This window comes from Cydia pomonella, chromosome 2 (assembly GCF_033807575.1).
Source record: "Cydia pomonella isolate Wapato2018A chromosome 2, ilCydPomo1, whole genome shotgun sequence".
In the NCBI taxonomy this organism is placed as follows: domain Eukaryota; kingdom Metazoa; phylum Arthropoda; class Insecta; order Lepidoptera; family Tortricidae; genus Cydia; species Cydia pomonella.
This window is the reverse complement of record NC_084704.1, coordinates 30,791,257-30,808,883: the sequence shown is the minus strand read 5'-3', so window position 1 is coordinate 30,808,883 and position 17,627 is coordinate 30,791,257. Positions and strand designations below refer to the sequence as shown.

Genomic DNA, 17,627 nt, shown 5'->3' with positions numbered 1-17,627 from the left:
GAAGTCGCAATACAACACTTAAATACGCGTTAATTTCGGTTATGAAACTAGAATATAATTTTACCTTTATATATAACCAGATGTAGGTACTGAATCTCGTGTCAAAGATTTACATATTCAATGTTTTTTTTTTATAGATTAAGGGCCAGCCGCTGGAAGCCTCCGAACGCGTCCGTCAACTACCCGAAGGATCTCTGCAAATTGCCGGAGTGGCCCGCGAAGATGCAGGAGAGTATTCGTGCCACGTCGACAACCAGTTTGGAACTGACACCGTCACACACACACTCTCTGTTCTCGGTGAGTCAATTTCAACTGGCAGAGGGATCTCTTCAAATCGCCGGAGTAGCCCGAGAAGATGCCGAAAAATACTCATGCCATGTCGACAACCGGTTCGGAACTGACACTGTCAGTCTGTCACATACACGCTCTTTGTTCTCGGAAAAAATATTGAGCTAATTGATATGTTGAAATATGATGATAAAACTTCCTCGTAGTGTAAAATGACTTCAAAATAATTAAAAGACAAGTCGGCAGTGAAATCTAGCTGCGATTGATCTAAACACAGGATTTGTTTAGAGTGTCAAATCCTATATTGTCGTAGTGATCGTAAATCATTTTAGTATAGTTAATATCCAAAAATATTTTATCATTTACTGAAGCCCGCTATCAATGTATTTCTTTTGCTGCCAAAACATGTTTTTGTACCTTCCTAACCTGTTTTTTTCTATGACAGCGCCACCCTTCCCTCCGCAACTGAGCATCGCCTCCTCCTCCGTGTCATCGCTCACGCTCCGACTGAAGCCCTCCGAGAATGCTGACCAGTCCCCATCCGCCGGCTACACCATCCACTACAAACAAGAGTTCGGAGATTGGGAAACTGTACAGGTATAGCCAACTTAACTATTACGTCTGGTCCAGACGTACGTTATACAAACCTAAATAAAGAAGGTAAAATCGAACTTCGTCTATCCGCAACATACGTCTAAAAATCAATCACAGTATTATTTAAGAAGATAAAAATTACTCCTTGTTACAGATACCAAGCAACACTGACACCTATACCTTGGAAAACCTGTTCTGCGGCTCTAGATACCAACTCTACGTCACGGCTTACAATGGGTAACTATTAAAACCCTTTCAGGCTTACACGATTCGATTAGATAAGAATATAGAACTAGGTTGTGAGTACGTAATTTGATCACATAGAACATCAACCTGTTTTTGTTAGCTGACGATCTGTAAACCTTATTGTAACTACTTAAGGTATATCGATGGTCAGTTTAAGAAAGTTGCTGTCGGTATAAACCTTTCTACCTATGATACTTTCTACTATTGAATGATCGTCGATCGTGTTTATTCATCTTATATAATAGGGATGATGACACATGTTGAATTTTATAACAAAATCGAGTAAAATACATAGCAAATGAGCAATTTATCGCAATAATGTGGTTATTAAAATAATATATGGAATTGATAAAAAAATATAGGACCTGAAAGTTTCAAATTTAAAGGTTTTTTTTTATTTCCAAAAAGGAATAAAGTAAGGGTACCATTCGATTCCTTACATTTTATCCAAAAAAATATTGTATACCAAATATATACATAAACGCAATATTTCACCGACAAAATCGCAATTTTAATGTTTTTCATACTTCAAGATGGGCTCTCGGGGACCGTGACGTCACGTTTCCTTATCGTTTTGTTGGGAGCGTTTCGCGAGTGAAGTGCGACGGTCGGACTTTGACTATCATTTCTGACTTTTGTATCGCTTTAATGCAATGGGTCCCATATAGACATTTGATTCTAAAAACGATCCTGAACTATTGATACCATTAATAAAAAATTGTCATCTAGCCTATTATATGAATATTATCTAAATCCCAGCATCGGCACGGGCGAGGCGTCGGACGTGGTGATCGCGCGCACGCGCGGCTCCAAGCCGCCCGTGCCGCGCGCCGCCGACTTCATCGAGGTGGGCTCCTCCAGCGTCACGCTGCATCTCAAGCAGTGGCTGGACGGCGGCTGCCCGATGAGCCACTTCGTCGTTGAGAACAAGAAGAAGTAAGCACCATTGACTATTTACGTTACTCGAGTGGTATATACCTAATTACCTAGTGTTTTCTTCTTTATTAGGCGGGTCCACACAGAGCGAGCATACGTGCGAGGCAATTTCCTTGCTCGAGGCACATCTACACTGTCCGGTTTGTGCGCGAGGGAATTGCCTCACGCGTATGCTCGACCTGTGTGGACCCGCCTATTGATCTGATAACTTTTTGTAAAATACCTTTTAAACAAATGAATTTAAGACCTGGAATTATGTTAACTGTAATAAATGCCGGATCAAATTTACGTTTTATTTCAATAGGGGAGCTGCTGAATGGAATCAGATCTCGAACGCTGTGAAACCTGGCGGAAACTTCGTCGTGCTTGGTATGTTATCAAATTTTAAAGTAATTTTTACGTCAAATCAAAGAAAAGATCACCATATGAACCGTGCGAAAGTGTAAAATCGTAACAAAACATTTCTCAACTTGATGTGTATACAATAAGGTATAAATGAGTGTGCACACCAATAAACCGTATGTTGCAGATCTGGAGCCGGCGACCTGGTACGTGCTGCGCATCACGGCGCACAACAACGCCGGCTTCAACGTCGCCGAGTACGAGTTCGCCACGCTCACCATGACTGGCGGTACCGTACATCACTAACTACCACCTGTACTGTTTGACCGTTTACCACGACAATGACAGAACGTATCTTTATGCAGTTTAACCTTCGATATAAACATCCGCAACTTACACACTTACAAACTTTTGGTAACAGACAAAAGTGTTGTAAAAAAATTACTTATAAACTTATTTCGACTGAAAAGAAAAACCTACGATAAATGGGTTCGGGAACTGATCGCTCTTGTAGTTGAAATATATCGGAATTATCGCTAAAAAAACATTTTCAAATGTTTCAAAATTGTTTTTGTTGAATATTAAAGGACATTGCACATGGTTAACAAAACTTCTTCATACTGGGTTTCATATGGTAGGTATACTCAGCGTTATAATAGCCAAAAACTACATAAACGGGACGGTCTAAACCAGATATGAGGATATCGACTGCTAGATGACTGATTACTAGCACAGTGCTAGATGTTAGGTTAGATCTTTATAACTTTTAGGTTAAGGTATATTTTTTCTTCTTTTATGCTTGTCACGTAATTTCTTCGTTGTGCATTTGTTTTTTCTTGTAAAACTTTACTTTCTGCTTATCGCTTTTTTCTATGTAGCTTGCTTAACACTTTCTTTCTTTATAACTACTTTATTTGTGGCTTATTGGTTTTGGTGCTTGTATAATTTAAATAAAAATATTGAATGTGACGCGTGTGTTATTTTTTATTTATTTCATAAAACCGTGTCCTGTAAATCGCTCATGGTCGCAAATAGAAAACACTTTCTTTTCAAGGAAGTATCACAGGTATTTTTAGGTATATTTTGACGACCTGTCTGGCTTAGTGGGTGGGCGACCTTGCCTATAGAGCCGATGGTCCCAGGTTCAAATCCATAAGTAAGGGCATTTATTTGTGCGATGAGCATTTGTTCCCGAGTCATGGGTGTTTTCTATGTATTTAAGTATTTATGTATTATATTAGATATCATTGTCTAAGCACCCACAACACAAGCCTTATTGAGCCTACTGTGGGACTTAATCAATTTGAGTAATTATGTCCTTTAATATTTATTTATTTATTTATTTGTGCCGGTTAACAAACAAAAGTAACCCCTTTGTCGGGTGCCAATATAGCGGTATTGCACTTGCACTTGAAGATGCGGGAATCGTCAATATGAACGACAGATAATGCACCCTTTATCCTCAATGTAACATTTTCTAAAATACAGTTGGAAAAACTTTTTTTTTAATTGGATAGCGATAGCACTTAAATATGAATATAAATCATATTACAACTACTGCTATTAAAAGGTAAAAAAGTTGCAAGAATGTGACTAATAATTCTCAAATAGGGTATGTAACTATCCAATGATTGGCACTAAAAGTACCAGCTACCTATGCTACCTACCAAGTAGCCACTTGAAGTGTCCATGGCATGGTTAAAAGACTTATAACTCTTATAAGTGACCTCCATGGGTGGGGTGCCGACAATAGGGTAGTTTACTTTCAAAAAAATGCTTTTGCAATGATATTATGACTAGGCGTCGTACTTAGCGCACCTAACCATTTGGCATGATAGTGTGAATATGACTTTATCGTGGTAAACAGATATTTAGAATCATGTAGTTCTATAGAAGTAGCTAGTTTTCATATATCATATCATAAATTGTACAAATTCGTACCTGAAATGCATCGCTTACCATGATTTTCAATATTCACTGCAATAATCTACTCTATCACCGATTGCGCAGAGAAAAACCGACGAGTCAGTTTTTACTCTACGTAATCTTTGATGCGGATTGAGCAGTACAATTTTATTTTATTCCTAAAAACGTAAGGTATGTCTCGCAACGTTACTCTCTCGCCTTACAAGTGCAAGCGAGAAAGCAACACTGCGCATATCTTTTAACAATTTGCGTTGCATTTCAGGTACGATCGCGCCCGTGCGCGAGGTCGGCGACGGGTCGCTGACCCCTGAGCAGACGATCAAACTGATCCTGTCGCACCTCAACCTGATCGTGCCCGTCGTCGCCGCCATCTTGGTTATCATTATCGCCATCGTCGTCGTCTGCGTTGTTAAAGGCACCAGAGATCACCACAAAGGTATTCACAATGTAATCTTTCTTTTAAAGGTACCGTCGCGCCTTTACCAGGCAATGCTGGTGATGGAAAGGAGCTGCCGCCTTGGATCAAAGCGTGGCTGGAGCCCGAGGTTTTAGTGCCGATTCTGGCGACTATAGTGGTGTTCATAGTGGGCGTGGTGGTGATTTGCCTGACGCTCGCCAGGAGGAACACGCCGCACCGCCTGCGAGGTCAGAAGGACGTGTACGACTGTATGTATGCATGGAGCGACGCTTCATCTCTTCATTTTATCATCATACCCAGTCACAAATGTCAATAACAGCGTTTTATAATATAGAACCTTTTCGTAAGCTGAACTGTCATGTCCTTGCAACTTGGAGGATTTAACAACTGGAGTCGCCTTTAAAAGCTTGGCCCTCTGTGGAAAACCAGCCAATGGTCATATGCCTTGTAAGGACTGACGTTTATCGCACGTGTGATGCGCCCCTGCCTCACAAAAATCGGCAGACTGTTTTGTACAGAAAAATACAGACAAGACGTCTCCAAAGCCTTGAAAGCAGCATTTCGACCGAAACATCGAATTAAAACCTAGATATTTAACCTTTTGAACGCCACGCCTATCGCACGCGGCGCGTAATCGTGAACCTTGTACGCATGAAGGTTGATATTGGGCTGTAGCCGCGCGCGTCATATGACGTCTTTGGCGGTCAAAAGGTTAATAGCTGTTGTTCTGCTCACGTGTTGTTAATGACATTTTGTGAAGTTGACTGATGTTACGTTATAGCCAAACTTTGCTAAAGACTCGAGGTTTCACTAAAGATACGACGAAGTCGAGGTCACGCTAAATTAAACAACAGTGATTAATTTGTGTAGATATATTAATTAAGTATAACTATCACGTAACACTCGTCGATCTTATTTTTCTTTGAAATTGACATCTTACTTGGAGTTCTTTTGATATAACTTCCGATGTAATTATTGTTGCTAGCCATCATGTATCCACCTTTTATATCATTAGATGTGGCAACATATTATTATTATTTTAAAAGCCATCATTTTATATGATTTGCTAAATCATTTAATTGTCAATTTAACTAACGTAACTAGAACTCCTAGAACGCTTAGATACATAAATTGCAATCTTATTAAAATATTTTATAGACTTTAATTTCGTTATAATTCAAAATATATTTAAGCGTTCAATTAAATTGACCAACTATATTGTTACCGTTAAGTTATAGTAAATGGAACAGGGTATGAATCTAAATAATAAAACCGTTTTGATTTGCACCTACTCTGTTGAAAATATAGTTTCACTTATAATAACCGTATCAATGTTATTCCGGCATATGGCTAGCTATATTTATATCATGATATTCATGTTGTGAGAACATTGAATCCTCATCAACTACAGAACTTCTATACTTAACACTTTGAACACATTGCGAAGTTAATACGTTTTCAAGTGTCTATAGCGAATTAGTTATGCGTATTTACGAAAACTTGACTCTAAAACAACCTAAAACAGTAATGCAGAAATCAAAAGATAATCACAAGTTGAGAATCTGCAATAAAATCAACGTTACGACAACCTAAGGGCTCATTTAGACGGCGCGCGGACTATTGAGGTTACATCCAATTCAACCGACCGATCAAACACCGCAATGTAATGAAACTCGCATCGTCTAAATGAGCCCTAACAAAGTCGTTGCCCCAGACGACGCCGTGTACAACGCATCCCAAGCGGCCATGGGCGGCGGCGGCGGCACGCTGGACAAGCGCGGCGGGCTCCGCGACGAGCTCGGCTACATCGCGCCGCCCAACCGCAAGCTGCCGCCCGTGCCCGGCTCCAACTACAACACCTGCGACCGCGTCAAGCGCCAGGCTGTCATCAGTGAGTACACACACATAGGCGCAAACACATTGCCATTTATATAATCCTTCTCTTACAGATACAAAAGACCAACCTGTAACGTTGAAATGGAACAGGGAATTTTGAAATTCATCATTCAGGATTGCTTTCCACGAAACTACGCACGTACCTACCTAATTTTAAATTTGATAATACGCACTTTTCTTATTTTGATCTATTTCACATCTTTGAAAATAATTTCATATGACGCTGTCTTCTCATCTATTCACCATAATAAATTCACTCTATCGAAATAAACTAAAAAATAAATGGGTAAGTAAATGATTTGAGATTATTATGGACCTGTCTGCACGAATTTCTCTCTTCGCTATTTCTTGCCTAGATATTCCTAATGTATATTTTAAGACAATAGTTTTAACAAAGGTGACAAGGTGGGTGACGGTATAAAAATGTGTAGATGTCGTCCGTGGTCATTATGTCTGTTCATCCTCTATTTTTTATTATATAATTCTACCTATAATGATGTCCCCTTTACTTATGAAATAACAAATTCGTGCATTAAAGAAACAATAGTAGACTGTTAACCAACGGATAAAAGGCACCCATTTCTGTCGAGATAGTCCGAGACTGAAATGGTGCCTTTCACACGAGTTAAACACTCTACTGTTCATTTCGAATACGAGGAAAGTAAAGTACACTTGCGTTTGAAAAAACACGGCCAAGTATAAACTTCAGTAGTATTTCTTGTAGATAATTTAAATTAACAATTTAGTTAAAAATATCGTTATTTATGGAATTGGGAGTTAATTATCAGAATGGAAATTGTACAACAAATCAATTTAAAACCAAAATTTTAATTGCTTATCGTAAAAAAAAGAACTAAACGTACTTAGAAAGAACAGTGCTCTAGAGCAGAAACTTATCATATTCTGCACACTTTTTAAAACAACAACGACCAACTTTCTGAGCACGAGAAATGAAAAAATAATTTATCTTAAAGTTCTAATTTAAGAAACTTGTTGAATGTAGATAAACATGCATTCAGATAATGGTTCCAATTTCGTTACCCTCGACAAATATTTTTGTTTGATACGATATCCTGAGAATAGTTTTAATATTCAATTATACCTACACATTTTCTTTAATGCACGACAATAATAAATGTGGTTAATAAAGATTAGTGAATCGTTACTTTTATTAAAGTTTAATTTATTTTTAAAATGATTGCATCGATTCCAATCTTTATTAGCCGTGTACGTCTGATAAATCTATTTTTGTTTGTTCGATGTATTTATTTTACATCGGGCACGCTTTTTATATTGTTTAAATAGTTCGATAGCATCTTTCTGGTTTAGAATTGTATCTTCAATTTAAATTGCACTTTGTGCATAGCGATAAACTTTAAATTTGTTAATGAGATGCTATCGGACAGCATGCCTTATAAAGAACCACGACAAATCGCATGGATCAAGCTTATTATTAGACCAATCGTTGAGCTTGGACGTAGAAAAGGTGTCTGGTTCTGTTTCGTCGCTTACGTATTGCGTTGCGTCTGATCCAAACTCAAGAAACAAACGAAACTCAAGAAAGAAATGAGGTCCTGATGATAAAACGACCAAATTAGTAGAACACCAAAGATCTCCTTGGGAAGTTATTACCCATTTTCTAAAGAATGCTGAGAACAAAATGTCCGGTGATCCTACCTCTATAAAAAGATAGGAGCATCTTCTTGCATAAAATTCTAATAAAATCACCGGGTGGATTGTGCATAAGTCTTCGAAAATAGATTTATTATCATCCGAAAGACCTTCTCAATCTTGTCATTATCACGTTGATAAATGGGTCCATTAATTTGGTCGCATACCATCGCGACACCCAACTTCATAATTTCTCGTACCGCATCGTAAGCGTCGAAGCTTCCTGCGTAGTCGTGGTTCCTAACCGGTAGTGTGGCACAGTGAACGCGCACTCGACGTGGGACCCTCGCCGGCACCACTACGAGCGCGTGCGCCGCGCGCACCAGCGCCGCGGCTCCGGCGACACCATCTCCACAGGTGACACGCCAGGGTCATCGCCCGACTAATGAGTTACACACTGACGGCATTCTGATTATCCACTTTATCAGAGGGCCACAGAACGCACGCACCGTGCGTGCGTTCATGCTTGACACTGACGTCAACCGCCATACATTTGTTTTCACCGATGTTTGGCGGTCGGCGTCTCCGTCGTACGTGGACGCTCGGAGCGTGCGTTTCGTGGCCGAGGAGTTACACGATCTTCCGCGAAGGGCACAGCTCTTTAGCAGGGCATCAGGCTCGGTACGTCTGATGACCTTATGTCATGTATTTTTATGGAAGAACCTGATTCTTTTGATGGTGCTTTCTATTTTTTCGTTAATCTTTATAAAACAAGTGAAAATCTCATCAAAATGTTGAGATCCTTTATCGAAAAGACGTGCAGACTCATTCAAAAATTAAAAAGCACTTGGGCACTTAAAGACACTATATGAAAACACTGTGAATACCATTGATGGTGAATACTGTGATGTGTATTTATACACTATATAAATGCATTTTGTAACAAAGGAACGGCGATCATACTGGTATCAAAAGTAGTACTAATGTCCAATTACATTTACTTTAAATATAGTATAGTACCTATACGTTATTATTTAGATACTTAATATTATCTACATCCTGTTTATATAATTGGGAAATTTTATACGGTACATTCCGTACATTATAATATTAGAAATCTATTTCGGGCCTGAAGTTAACCACGTAACGTAACTGATACAAAGCCACTTGTAACTTAAGATGAAGTTGGACATTAAGACAGAATTGTAATGAGGTTCTAACAGAGTGGAGTATCGACTAACATGCCTGAACCGTGAGTATGTGTATGTGTTTTATATGAACGTATGACACAGTCTGCCCAGCAATAATATAATGATATACTTGATGATGATGAACATGTTCAATTTTGATGAAAACGCAACTTAAATGCTACAAGGTGAAGTTGAACTTTTTGGATGCGTATTGAATTCTGGGCAGACTGATTTTAAATTTTAATTCATAGTTAATTGCAACCTAGATCTGCTTTTTTTCTAACCCAGTTATTTTTTATTTGCTTCTCTTTTTATGTATGATAGAATAATAGAATTAGGTAGCATGCGTTTGATCTAGATTTATTTTTGAAAATCGGTACTTGGTTTTTCATTTTCATTTAATTACCTATTTTTCATAACTGTTTTCAGCATATTCAATTATTTTTCAATATTACCTACATTATTACGCGATGGAATGCCATTTGCATAAAATGAAAACGCATCTAATGTAACTAAAATGCATTTGAATAATACCCTATTATTAAAAAATAATAATAACCAAAATAGCCAGACGCACGATCACAACCTAACATAACTTCACTAAAAGAAGCAAACACATTCCCGCGGAGACACTAAACAAACATAAAACGCGTTTTATCTTTATCTATCCATTAACTGCCTATATTTCTTTAACAAAATATCCGAATGTGTATCATTTAATTTAGCCCATAAACAAGTCAGCATCAACAAGAACCCGACCAAACCAAGTCTCTGCGGGAATTTCCACATACGAGTAAGTGGCCTACTTATTATATAACATCATTTCCAGGCATGGAGGACGAGATCTGCCCGTACGCCACGTTCCACCTGCTGGGCTTCCGCGAGGAGATGGACCCGAGCAAGGCGCTGGCGTTCCCCCACGCGCACGCGCACGCGCACGCCGGCACGCTCGCGCACCCGCACCCGCACCACCCCGCGCACTCCCGCGCTGGCAGCCAGAGCATGGTGAGTGCATTCCCGGATTACGCATTTACGGTTCCTTGCTCCTAATTTGAGTATGCTGGACAAAATACTATCTCACAAAAAACCGCAAGCTTTGACAACCACGGGCTGATGTGCATGTAGCGGCGGTATCGGCATGAGCAGTGTGGCGTCTTATACTGGCGTTAAGTAAGTGCAGGATAATTACGAAGTTTTAACAAAGTAGATGAACCCAAGCAAAAGTAATCCTGTCATTTTGTTATAAACATGTTGATCTATGAAGTGACTGGAACGCTAAATAAAGGCCCCTGTGCGCAGTTGTTAACTTGACACAAAGTGACAATTGGTGCCGTGACCAGGATTCCGGCCTAGATAACTCTGCAGCGATTTTTATAGCACAGATGTGCAAGTGATATTTTAAACTTCTAACTTATATGAAATTATGACGTTTGACACTTGCACGTCTATGATATAAAAACAGCTAAATAAATAAATTTCGTTTCAGCCTCGCGCCAACAGCCGCTACGCCCGCAAGAACTCCCAGGGAGGACAGAGCGCCATCTACTCCACCGCCCCCGAATACGACGACCCGGCCACCTGCGCTGAAGAGGACCAATACGTGAGTGATCGACATACAAATTATTCAGAAAAAGAAACCAGAATTGATGAAAGAAAACATTATCAGAAAGCCGGGCTGATCTCAAGACCTAGTTTCCTTTCTAAGTTCAAAGGCAGGCATTTGCTTTTGTAAACAAACACAACACATTACAAAATCATTATTAACCGCATTAAATATTCGCCAACGCTGCCGACCGCACGACGGTTGGTATGAGCACAGATGAGGAGGAAGAGACAGACCAGTCAGAACCTCAAAATTGAAGTTTTTGCACGGACGGACAGCAAGCTCCCGTCCGTCCGTTTTGGACCCTAGTTTTGTTAGATTCGGCAACGCGCATGTAACTCCTCTGCAGTGAGTTGCAGGCGTATATAGGCTACGGAGACTGCTTACCATCAGGCAAGCCGTATGCTTGATTGCCGCTGACGTAGTATAAAAAAAAGCTCATGTTCCTCTTTAATATTTTCAGATGCTTAAGCGCTACTGGCCTTTGTACATTGTAATTTGACTCTTACACATGTACACGTATGGTTTATTTCAGCGCGCCCGCTACTCCCGGCCGATGTACGCGTGTGGCCCCGAGTACGACGAGCCGGCGTGCTGCCAGCCCGAGGACGAGCAGTACACCGGCGCCTACGGCACGCCCTACTCCGACCACTACGGCTCCCGGCCCAGCATCGGTGAGTAGTCAGCTGTCCTCATAATGACCATCGCCCAAAATATCTTGTCAAGCTGGACAAAGATTTTCTACAAGGACAGACACTGACAAAGACACTAATCTAGTGATTTCTATCTTTGTTGTCAATTTTAAGGCTAATTCTCTGATAAGAGGAAATTCATATCGGATATTTGTTTCTGAATAAATTCTAATTTGGTAAAAGGAATCTGAAAATTTTGTCGTACAGATTATCCTGACCATAAACATCAGATCTGAACTAAATAACGAATGTAGTTATTTACGGTCGCCCTTTAGTACACTGCTTTAAAATCTTTTATGACAAAAACCTACCTAAAGCCTGACCAGTAATATATGATCACGCGCCATATTGCGGAATTTCATTAGAACTAAATTTTTTATACCAAATTGAACTGTCACCCTATACATGAGAATAAGAGCTCCCTCTTGACACATCATATATTTTGGATTGGACTTTATTTACCGACCTACGTGACGTCAATGCGTATATGGTACGTCATATTTCGGCGTAATCGATCCTTTAGTTGGCTATTTCGATTTTTATTTCTCCGTCTCCCTGAAGATTCCAGGTGAATTAGAAGAGAGACCTTAAGTTAACGTTCCGATTGTCATCAGGCACCCGCAAGTGCGGCGGCTCGCCCGAGCCCCCGCCGCCGCCGCCGCGCAACGCCGCCGCCGACAACAACTGCTCCTCCTCCTTCAACGAGAGCAAGGACTCCAACGAGATCTCCGAGGCCGAGTGCGACCAGCCCCGCAACTATCCCGGTACGTCGCTCACACAACAGACCTGAACCTTATTGCCAACTGATCAGGTCTACTATCGTCCACACTAACGACTGCCAATTCTCAAACCTTACTGGAAACACTTACCTCTATTTAAATTCAATGTCCTTGTAAAGCCCAGCGGAGGTCTGTTAAGATGTAGCTTCTGATTCTGAACAACCGATTTGTTTATTATCAATTATTTGCCTAGAGGTTGCCATCTGTCCGGGTTGTCTCGTATTTACTCTAACCTCCGAAGTCCCGATGACTTTTTAAAATAACTGGTATAGACTTAACAACTGAAGTCGCCTTTAAGAGCTTACCCCTCTGTCGAAAACCTCGGCCAATGGTCATATTTATTATATAGACTGACGTTTATCTGACTTTGCTATTTGTGCGTTACATTTGACGTGCCCCTCCCCCGCAAAAATCGGCAGACTGTTTTATACAGAAAATTACAGACTAGGCGTCTCCAGTTGTTCAATCCTTCAAGGATTAAAATTCCAAATAAAAATAAACTAAAAAATACTCTTGGATTTAGGGGTCTAATTAGGAATCTGCCCGTGCAAGAATCCGAAAAGCGTCCGAAAAAATCGGGACACTACTTTCTTTCCCTATACTCCATTTTATATTTTGGATAAAATTTAGAGATGTGCCGACTAGTCGCCGACTAGTCGGGAAAGCCGACTATCCGGCCACATTTATAGTCGGCGACTAGTCGGCGACTAGTCGGCAAAATGAGCCGAATAGTCGGCTGCCTAGATCTTCCAAAAAAATAAGGAAATAAAATAAAAAACCACCATACTCGAAGTGTTTGCCGATTTACCCAGTCCACCTCGCGAAATAAGTACTTGGCATTGATTACACTTCACTTTACTTGAATCATCTTCAACATCGTCAAAAAATGTCCACACGCGTGATTTTCTTTTAGTCATAATGTTTATAAAGATCACTACTTGTTTATTTAAACTTTTAAACAACAATTACGATTCGTTATGTATGTTTTTCTAATAATAACACACCGGAGCAACAAGTGAATCGGAAAGGTAAACAAAACTAGTCAAAACATGAAAACGCAACCACGTGCGGCAGCGAATCAGGCGACCCGAACGTTTCCGATTACGCCCGAACTTAGGCGAAGACCATAGTCGGCTACGCCGACTAGTCGGCCGACTAGTCGGCCACCTGACTGCCGACTAGTCGGCTAGTCGGCTAGTCGGCCAAAACCGTAGTCGGCACATCTCTAAAATTAATCAATTTTAAGATCGGAGGCAGCAATATGTAGCAACATAAATTCTTGAAGTAGTCGAGCAAGGCTATTGATCATAAATGTTATCACTTGCCGCTAAGAACTCCGCACAGTAGAGCTTCCTGATTGACGCAGGTGCAAAGAGTGCCCTACACGGCTACCTCGAGTTGACATTTGATATTTACGTTAGTGGCTGCGTGAACTGGATCGCATTCCCTCTCTATCGCACCAATCCATCAGTGCGAGCGAGCGGTCGAGTTTACGCAGTAGCTAACATAAACGTCACGTGAACTCGTGGTAGGGCTACTAGGCAATAAGGAAGCCAATACTGTTTCGACTTCTCACCGCTTATAATAGAACGCGGCCTAAGAATACGACAGATGTCGTGTCAAATTAAATTCCTTAAGGACAGCATGTGAATGCAACATGCTTACAAAAACCGAATTAAAGATGTATCCGCAAAGCACTGCTTCTGCCAGGGACACATAAAATTCAATACATCCACCATATTTGTCATACTTCACGCATATAAGTAGTATATTCCGCTAAAGCTTAAAGCTGTAATACTCTACATTTTTGTTAACTAAATTTGCTACATAAACAAGTATGACAAATAGTTCCATTTCATCCCGTAGATTTATGAAATCATATAATCAATCAAAGAGTTGAAAGATTGACAGAGGTAAACAAAACTATGATTTCATAACGCCGATATAGTATGAATTTTATGAGTTGTTTTTTTCCGCTCTGGCCGTAATTTATTAAACAACAGCCTGTTTCTTTTATGGATATTTAGGTGTCTTAGGCGTATGCCAAAGCATCCATTTCGTTAAAAAGCAACTACACGATAGTATTAAGGTTCAAATTTATATAACAGCTCCTTCTGAGATAACGAGTTTAAGTAATGTAGGACGATCGGTCGCCTGTGTGTGGCCAGGTAACAGAATGAGCTGTTACATGAAATTGATGTATATAAATAGGGCGGTAAAATTGCTTTTTAAACGAGTTTGTTCCCGTTGAGTCAGTACCGGACTACCGGTAACATTGGTAACCGCTGCATGAAAGAAACAAAGGCTTATGTTTAACAGATTAGGGCCCGAGCCAAAAAAATCAATTCATTTCACGATACGCACACATTCACAACTCGAGTGCTGAGCGGTGATTGGCTCTAACCCGACAAATGAGTACGTGTGCGTGCAAAAGCAGCTTGTTATGAAGTCACAAGTTTGTCTTAAGAGTCACTGAACCTAGTCGCCGCCATACATTCGAAGTTATCCTCTCATTCTAAAAAGATTGAATGAAATCACATGTAATTTGACATGAACAGTCATGTAACATATTATATCTATGTCTATTACTAATAGTTTTCGTCACTTGAAATTCCAATACAAAGAAATGAGAGGGAGTAGAAGTTTTACACACAAAACTTATTTAATTTGTATGTACTTACAAAAAAATTTAGCATCTAAAACTAGTACCAGACATGGATATATGTTACGTAAATGTTCGTGCCAAGTTTCATGTAATTTAAACACGCCGTTTTAAAATGTAAGCGTAACTTGGATTTTGTGGCGGCGTAGGTTCGTGTGACACCAAAACGACCCTACCTCTGACTGTCTTTCGACTCTGAGTAATCAATATTAATTCTGAAATTGGTCCATGCGTCCTGGGTGTCGCCTGTACAGAAGACGGTAAAACTTTGGCTCAACTAGATTATCTTTGTGTTTTAATAAATTGTGACTGACAGCATGCAAAATTTGTCTCAGTAATAACAATTGGATACATTTAAGCTTCTGAATAGCGCAATTGGCTTACTAGATTTAATTTTCAAAATTTGTCTTGTCTTTCTATCTTCCGACTGTTTTGTGACACTGAACAAACATCAAAACAAAAAAAATATTTTTGCTATCTGCGTATGAACAAAAATTTGGGTAATTAGGTATTTATATCGTCTGGAAATAAACAAAATGATTACAAATCTTATGAATCATAAATTACTTGAACAGAGAGAAGTTGTTCAGTTTCGCCCAATAGTCTAATGGGAATATCTACATTCTTCAACTGAATTTTCACAAATTTATTTTATGTGTATAGACGTGGTTGTGATAACTTATTTTTAAATTGTTGTAGATTATAGTCCGTGTTTCAGAAAGCAGACTCGGGTCTCATTCATCCAAAAGCGTGGTTTTAATTGACAGATTGTTTTAATTGACAGATTCGTGTCCTTTGGAATTTGTACCTTAACACAAACAGAATAAAGTCCGCATAAACACATCATCTAATAATAGTAAGATGCTTTGTTGTTCTTGTTGTAATCAAATGCATAAAAACCATACGACAATCTCAAAATTAAAGGGTAGTGTAAAAAAACTTAAATGACTAAATTCAAATAGCTTCCCAAAACCCACGGTCCTACTCATGGTACATACTAATACTTCGATGTAGTTAGTAAAAATCATTTACAATTGAAACAGAGTTCGTTCATTCATAACAATAAAAAATCAATCATACTTTTTACACCACCGGTAGGGTGGCAAACAAGCGTGCGGCCGCATCCTATTGGCCCTTGCAATTGTAGTGGAGTTACACTATCGTTGCAGACCCTTACGAGACCAGAGACTTACTCTTACTTGTTAAATGATTGTGATGAGTTATAGTTGTTCGATTTGTAGCTGGTCCCCAACGGCTTATCCTTTTTCTATTGTTAACTAAAACCGCGCGTGCCAGTTTTATTTAATTACAACTCATATGGTAATTGAAATAAGATTCAAAATGAACAAATGGAAAATAGGAATACGGTTACTGAGTGCCGGCGAGTCGAACGCTACCGAACCAGTCTAAAATGTGTCCTCGATATGCGCAACAAAGGCGCGTTATCGGAGAGCGCACCTACACTGGTTTTTTGAGCGTTGGACTAGCCCGCGCTCAGGTGCCAATTAGAATTATACGACCCTTTTTTTGCAGGTAGTGGCACGCGCTGTTTTAGTTAACAATAGACAAAAGATAAGCCGCTGCGGGCCGGCTTCAAATCGAACGACTATACTTCCTATATACTATTTATTTAATAGTGTAGGAAGTAACTCATTAATCGCCACTGAATCATCCGTCAGGGATGTATTTATTTCAATTGCCTACTTTTCTTGTATGTTGGGCCTTAGGAAGTTAGATGGGCACCTATTTTTTCTCACCAAAATAAAATTACCTAGATTTACATAATAAATGTTTGGATGAATGTTGGCCGAGCCGGCGTAGGTAGGAGGTAGCGTAGAGCGCGTCGTGACTTGTGTCTGTTGCAGTGAGGGCCCACACTGCCAAGGACGGCATGCACACCGAGGAAATGAGGAAACTCATTGACAGGTCAGTACTAGGCCAACACACACACACACATCCTATCACAGAAATGTTACAAAGACTAAGTCCAAGCCTATACAATGTTCAAAAAAATCAGCTCATTTGAAAGCATACGCCAACGCGTAAAACGCGTCGTGTTATCATAATATTACTGTATTACATCTTCCTAAAGTACAATATATTAGAATATAGAATTTTGACACCCCAGTTACGAAGTAGCAATGGTCTGATTTATTTATTATCTGCCTGATATTTACTATAAAATGTATTTCTAATTGTCGTTAGGTTTGCCTACCTAAAGTTGATGTTTTAAGTTAAGTTGTTAAAATTTAAATTTCAGACATTCGTAATTTACCCAGTTCCAGGATTGCTTTAAAAAAAATGTTTTCTAACGATGTACATTATTTCTGTATCACCAACAAATTAAGCTGAAAAAAACTTCCGTGAAGTATTTCTTACTGTATTTTGGACAAGCCAATGGAAGTTAATCTTAACAAGAACACTAAACCTCAAGTTTTTTACAC

At 39.5% G+C, this 17,627-nt stretch overlaps 1 protein-coding gene across 50 annotated transcripts in view; it reads left to right on the top strand.

The window, feature by feature from the left end:
- The window catches only part of LOC133515338 (cell adhesion molecule Dscam2), a 92,622-nt gene that overhangs the window by 73,843 nt on the left and 1,152 nt on the right, over window positions 1–17,627 (top strand). For 45 of the 50 annotated variants that reach the window (XM_061847817.1, XM_061847815.1, XM_061847835.1 and 42 more), the window contains exons 27-40: window positions 138–297; window positions 734–885; window positions 1,037–1,119; window positions 1,888–2,064; window positions 2,369–2,433; window positions 2,594–2,695; window positions 4,798–4,998; window positions 6,465–6,641; window positions 8,579–8,674; window positions 10,277–10,452; window positions 10,934–11,047; window positions 11,586–11,724; window positions 12,357–12,506; window positions 17,049–17,109. In XM_061847817.1, the coding sequence (XP_061703801.1) occupies window positions 138–297; window positions 734–885; window positions 1,037–1,119; window positions 1,888–2,064; window positions 2,369–2,433; window positions 2,594–2,695; window positions 4,798–4,998; window positions 6,465–6,641; window positions 8,579–8,674; window positions 10,277–10,452; window positions 10,934–11,047; window positions 11,586–11,724; window positions 12,357–12,506; window positions 17,049–17,109 (1,853 nt within the window). Of the gene's footprint in view, window positions 1–137; window positions 298–733; window positions 886–1,036; window positions 1,120–1,887; window positions 2,065–2,368; window positions 2,434–2,593; window positions 2,696–4,594; window positions 4,769–4,797; window positions 4,999–6,464; window positions 6,642–8,578; window positions 8,675–10,276; window positions 10,453–10,933; window positions 11,048–11,585; window positions 11,725–12,356; window positions 12,507–17,048; window positions 17,110–17,627 lie in introns of all 50 variants that reach the window. The other 5 variants (XM_061847851.1, XM_061847862.1, XM_061847849.1 and 2 more) reach the window with 4 other exon arrangements.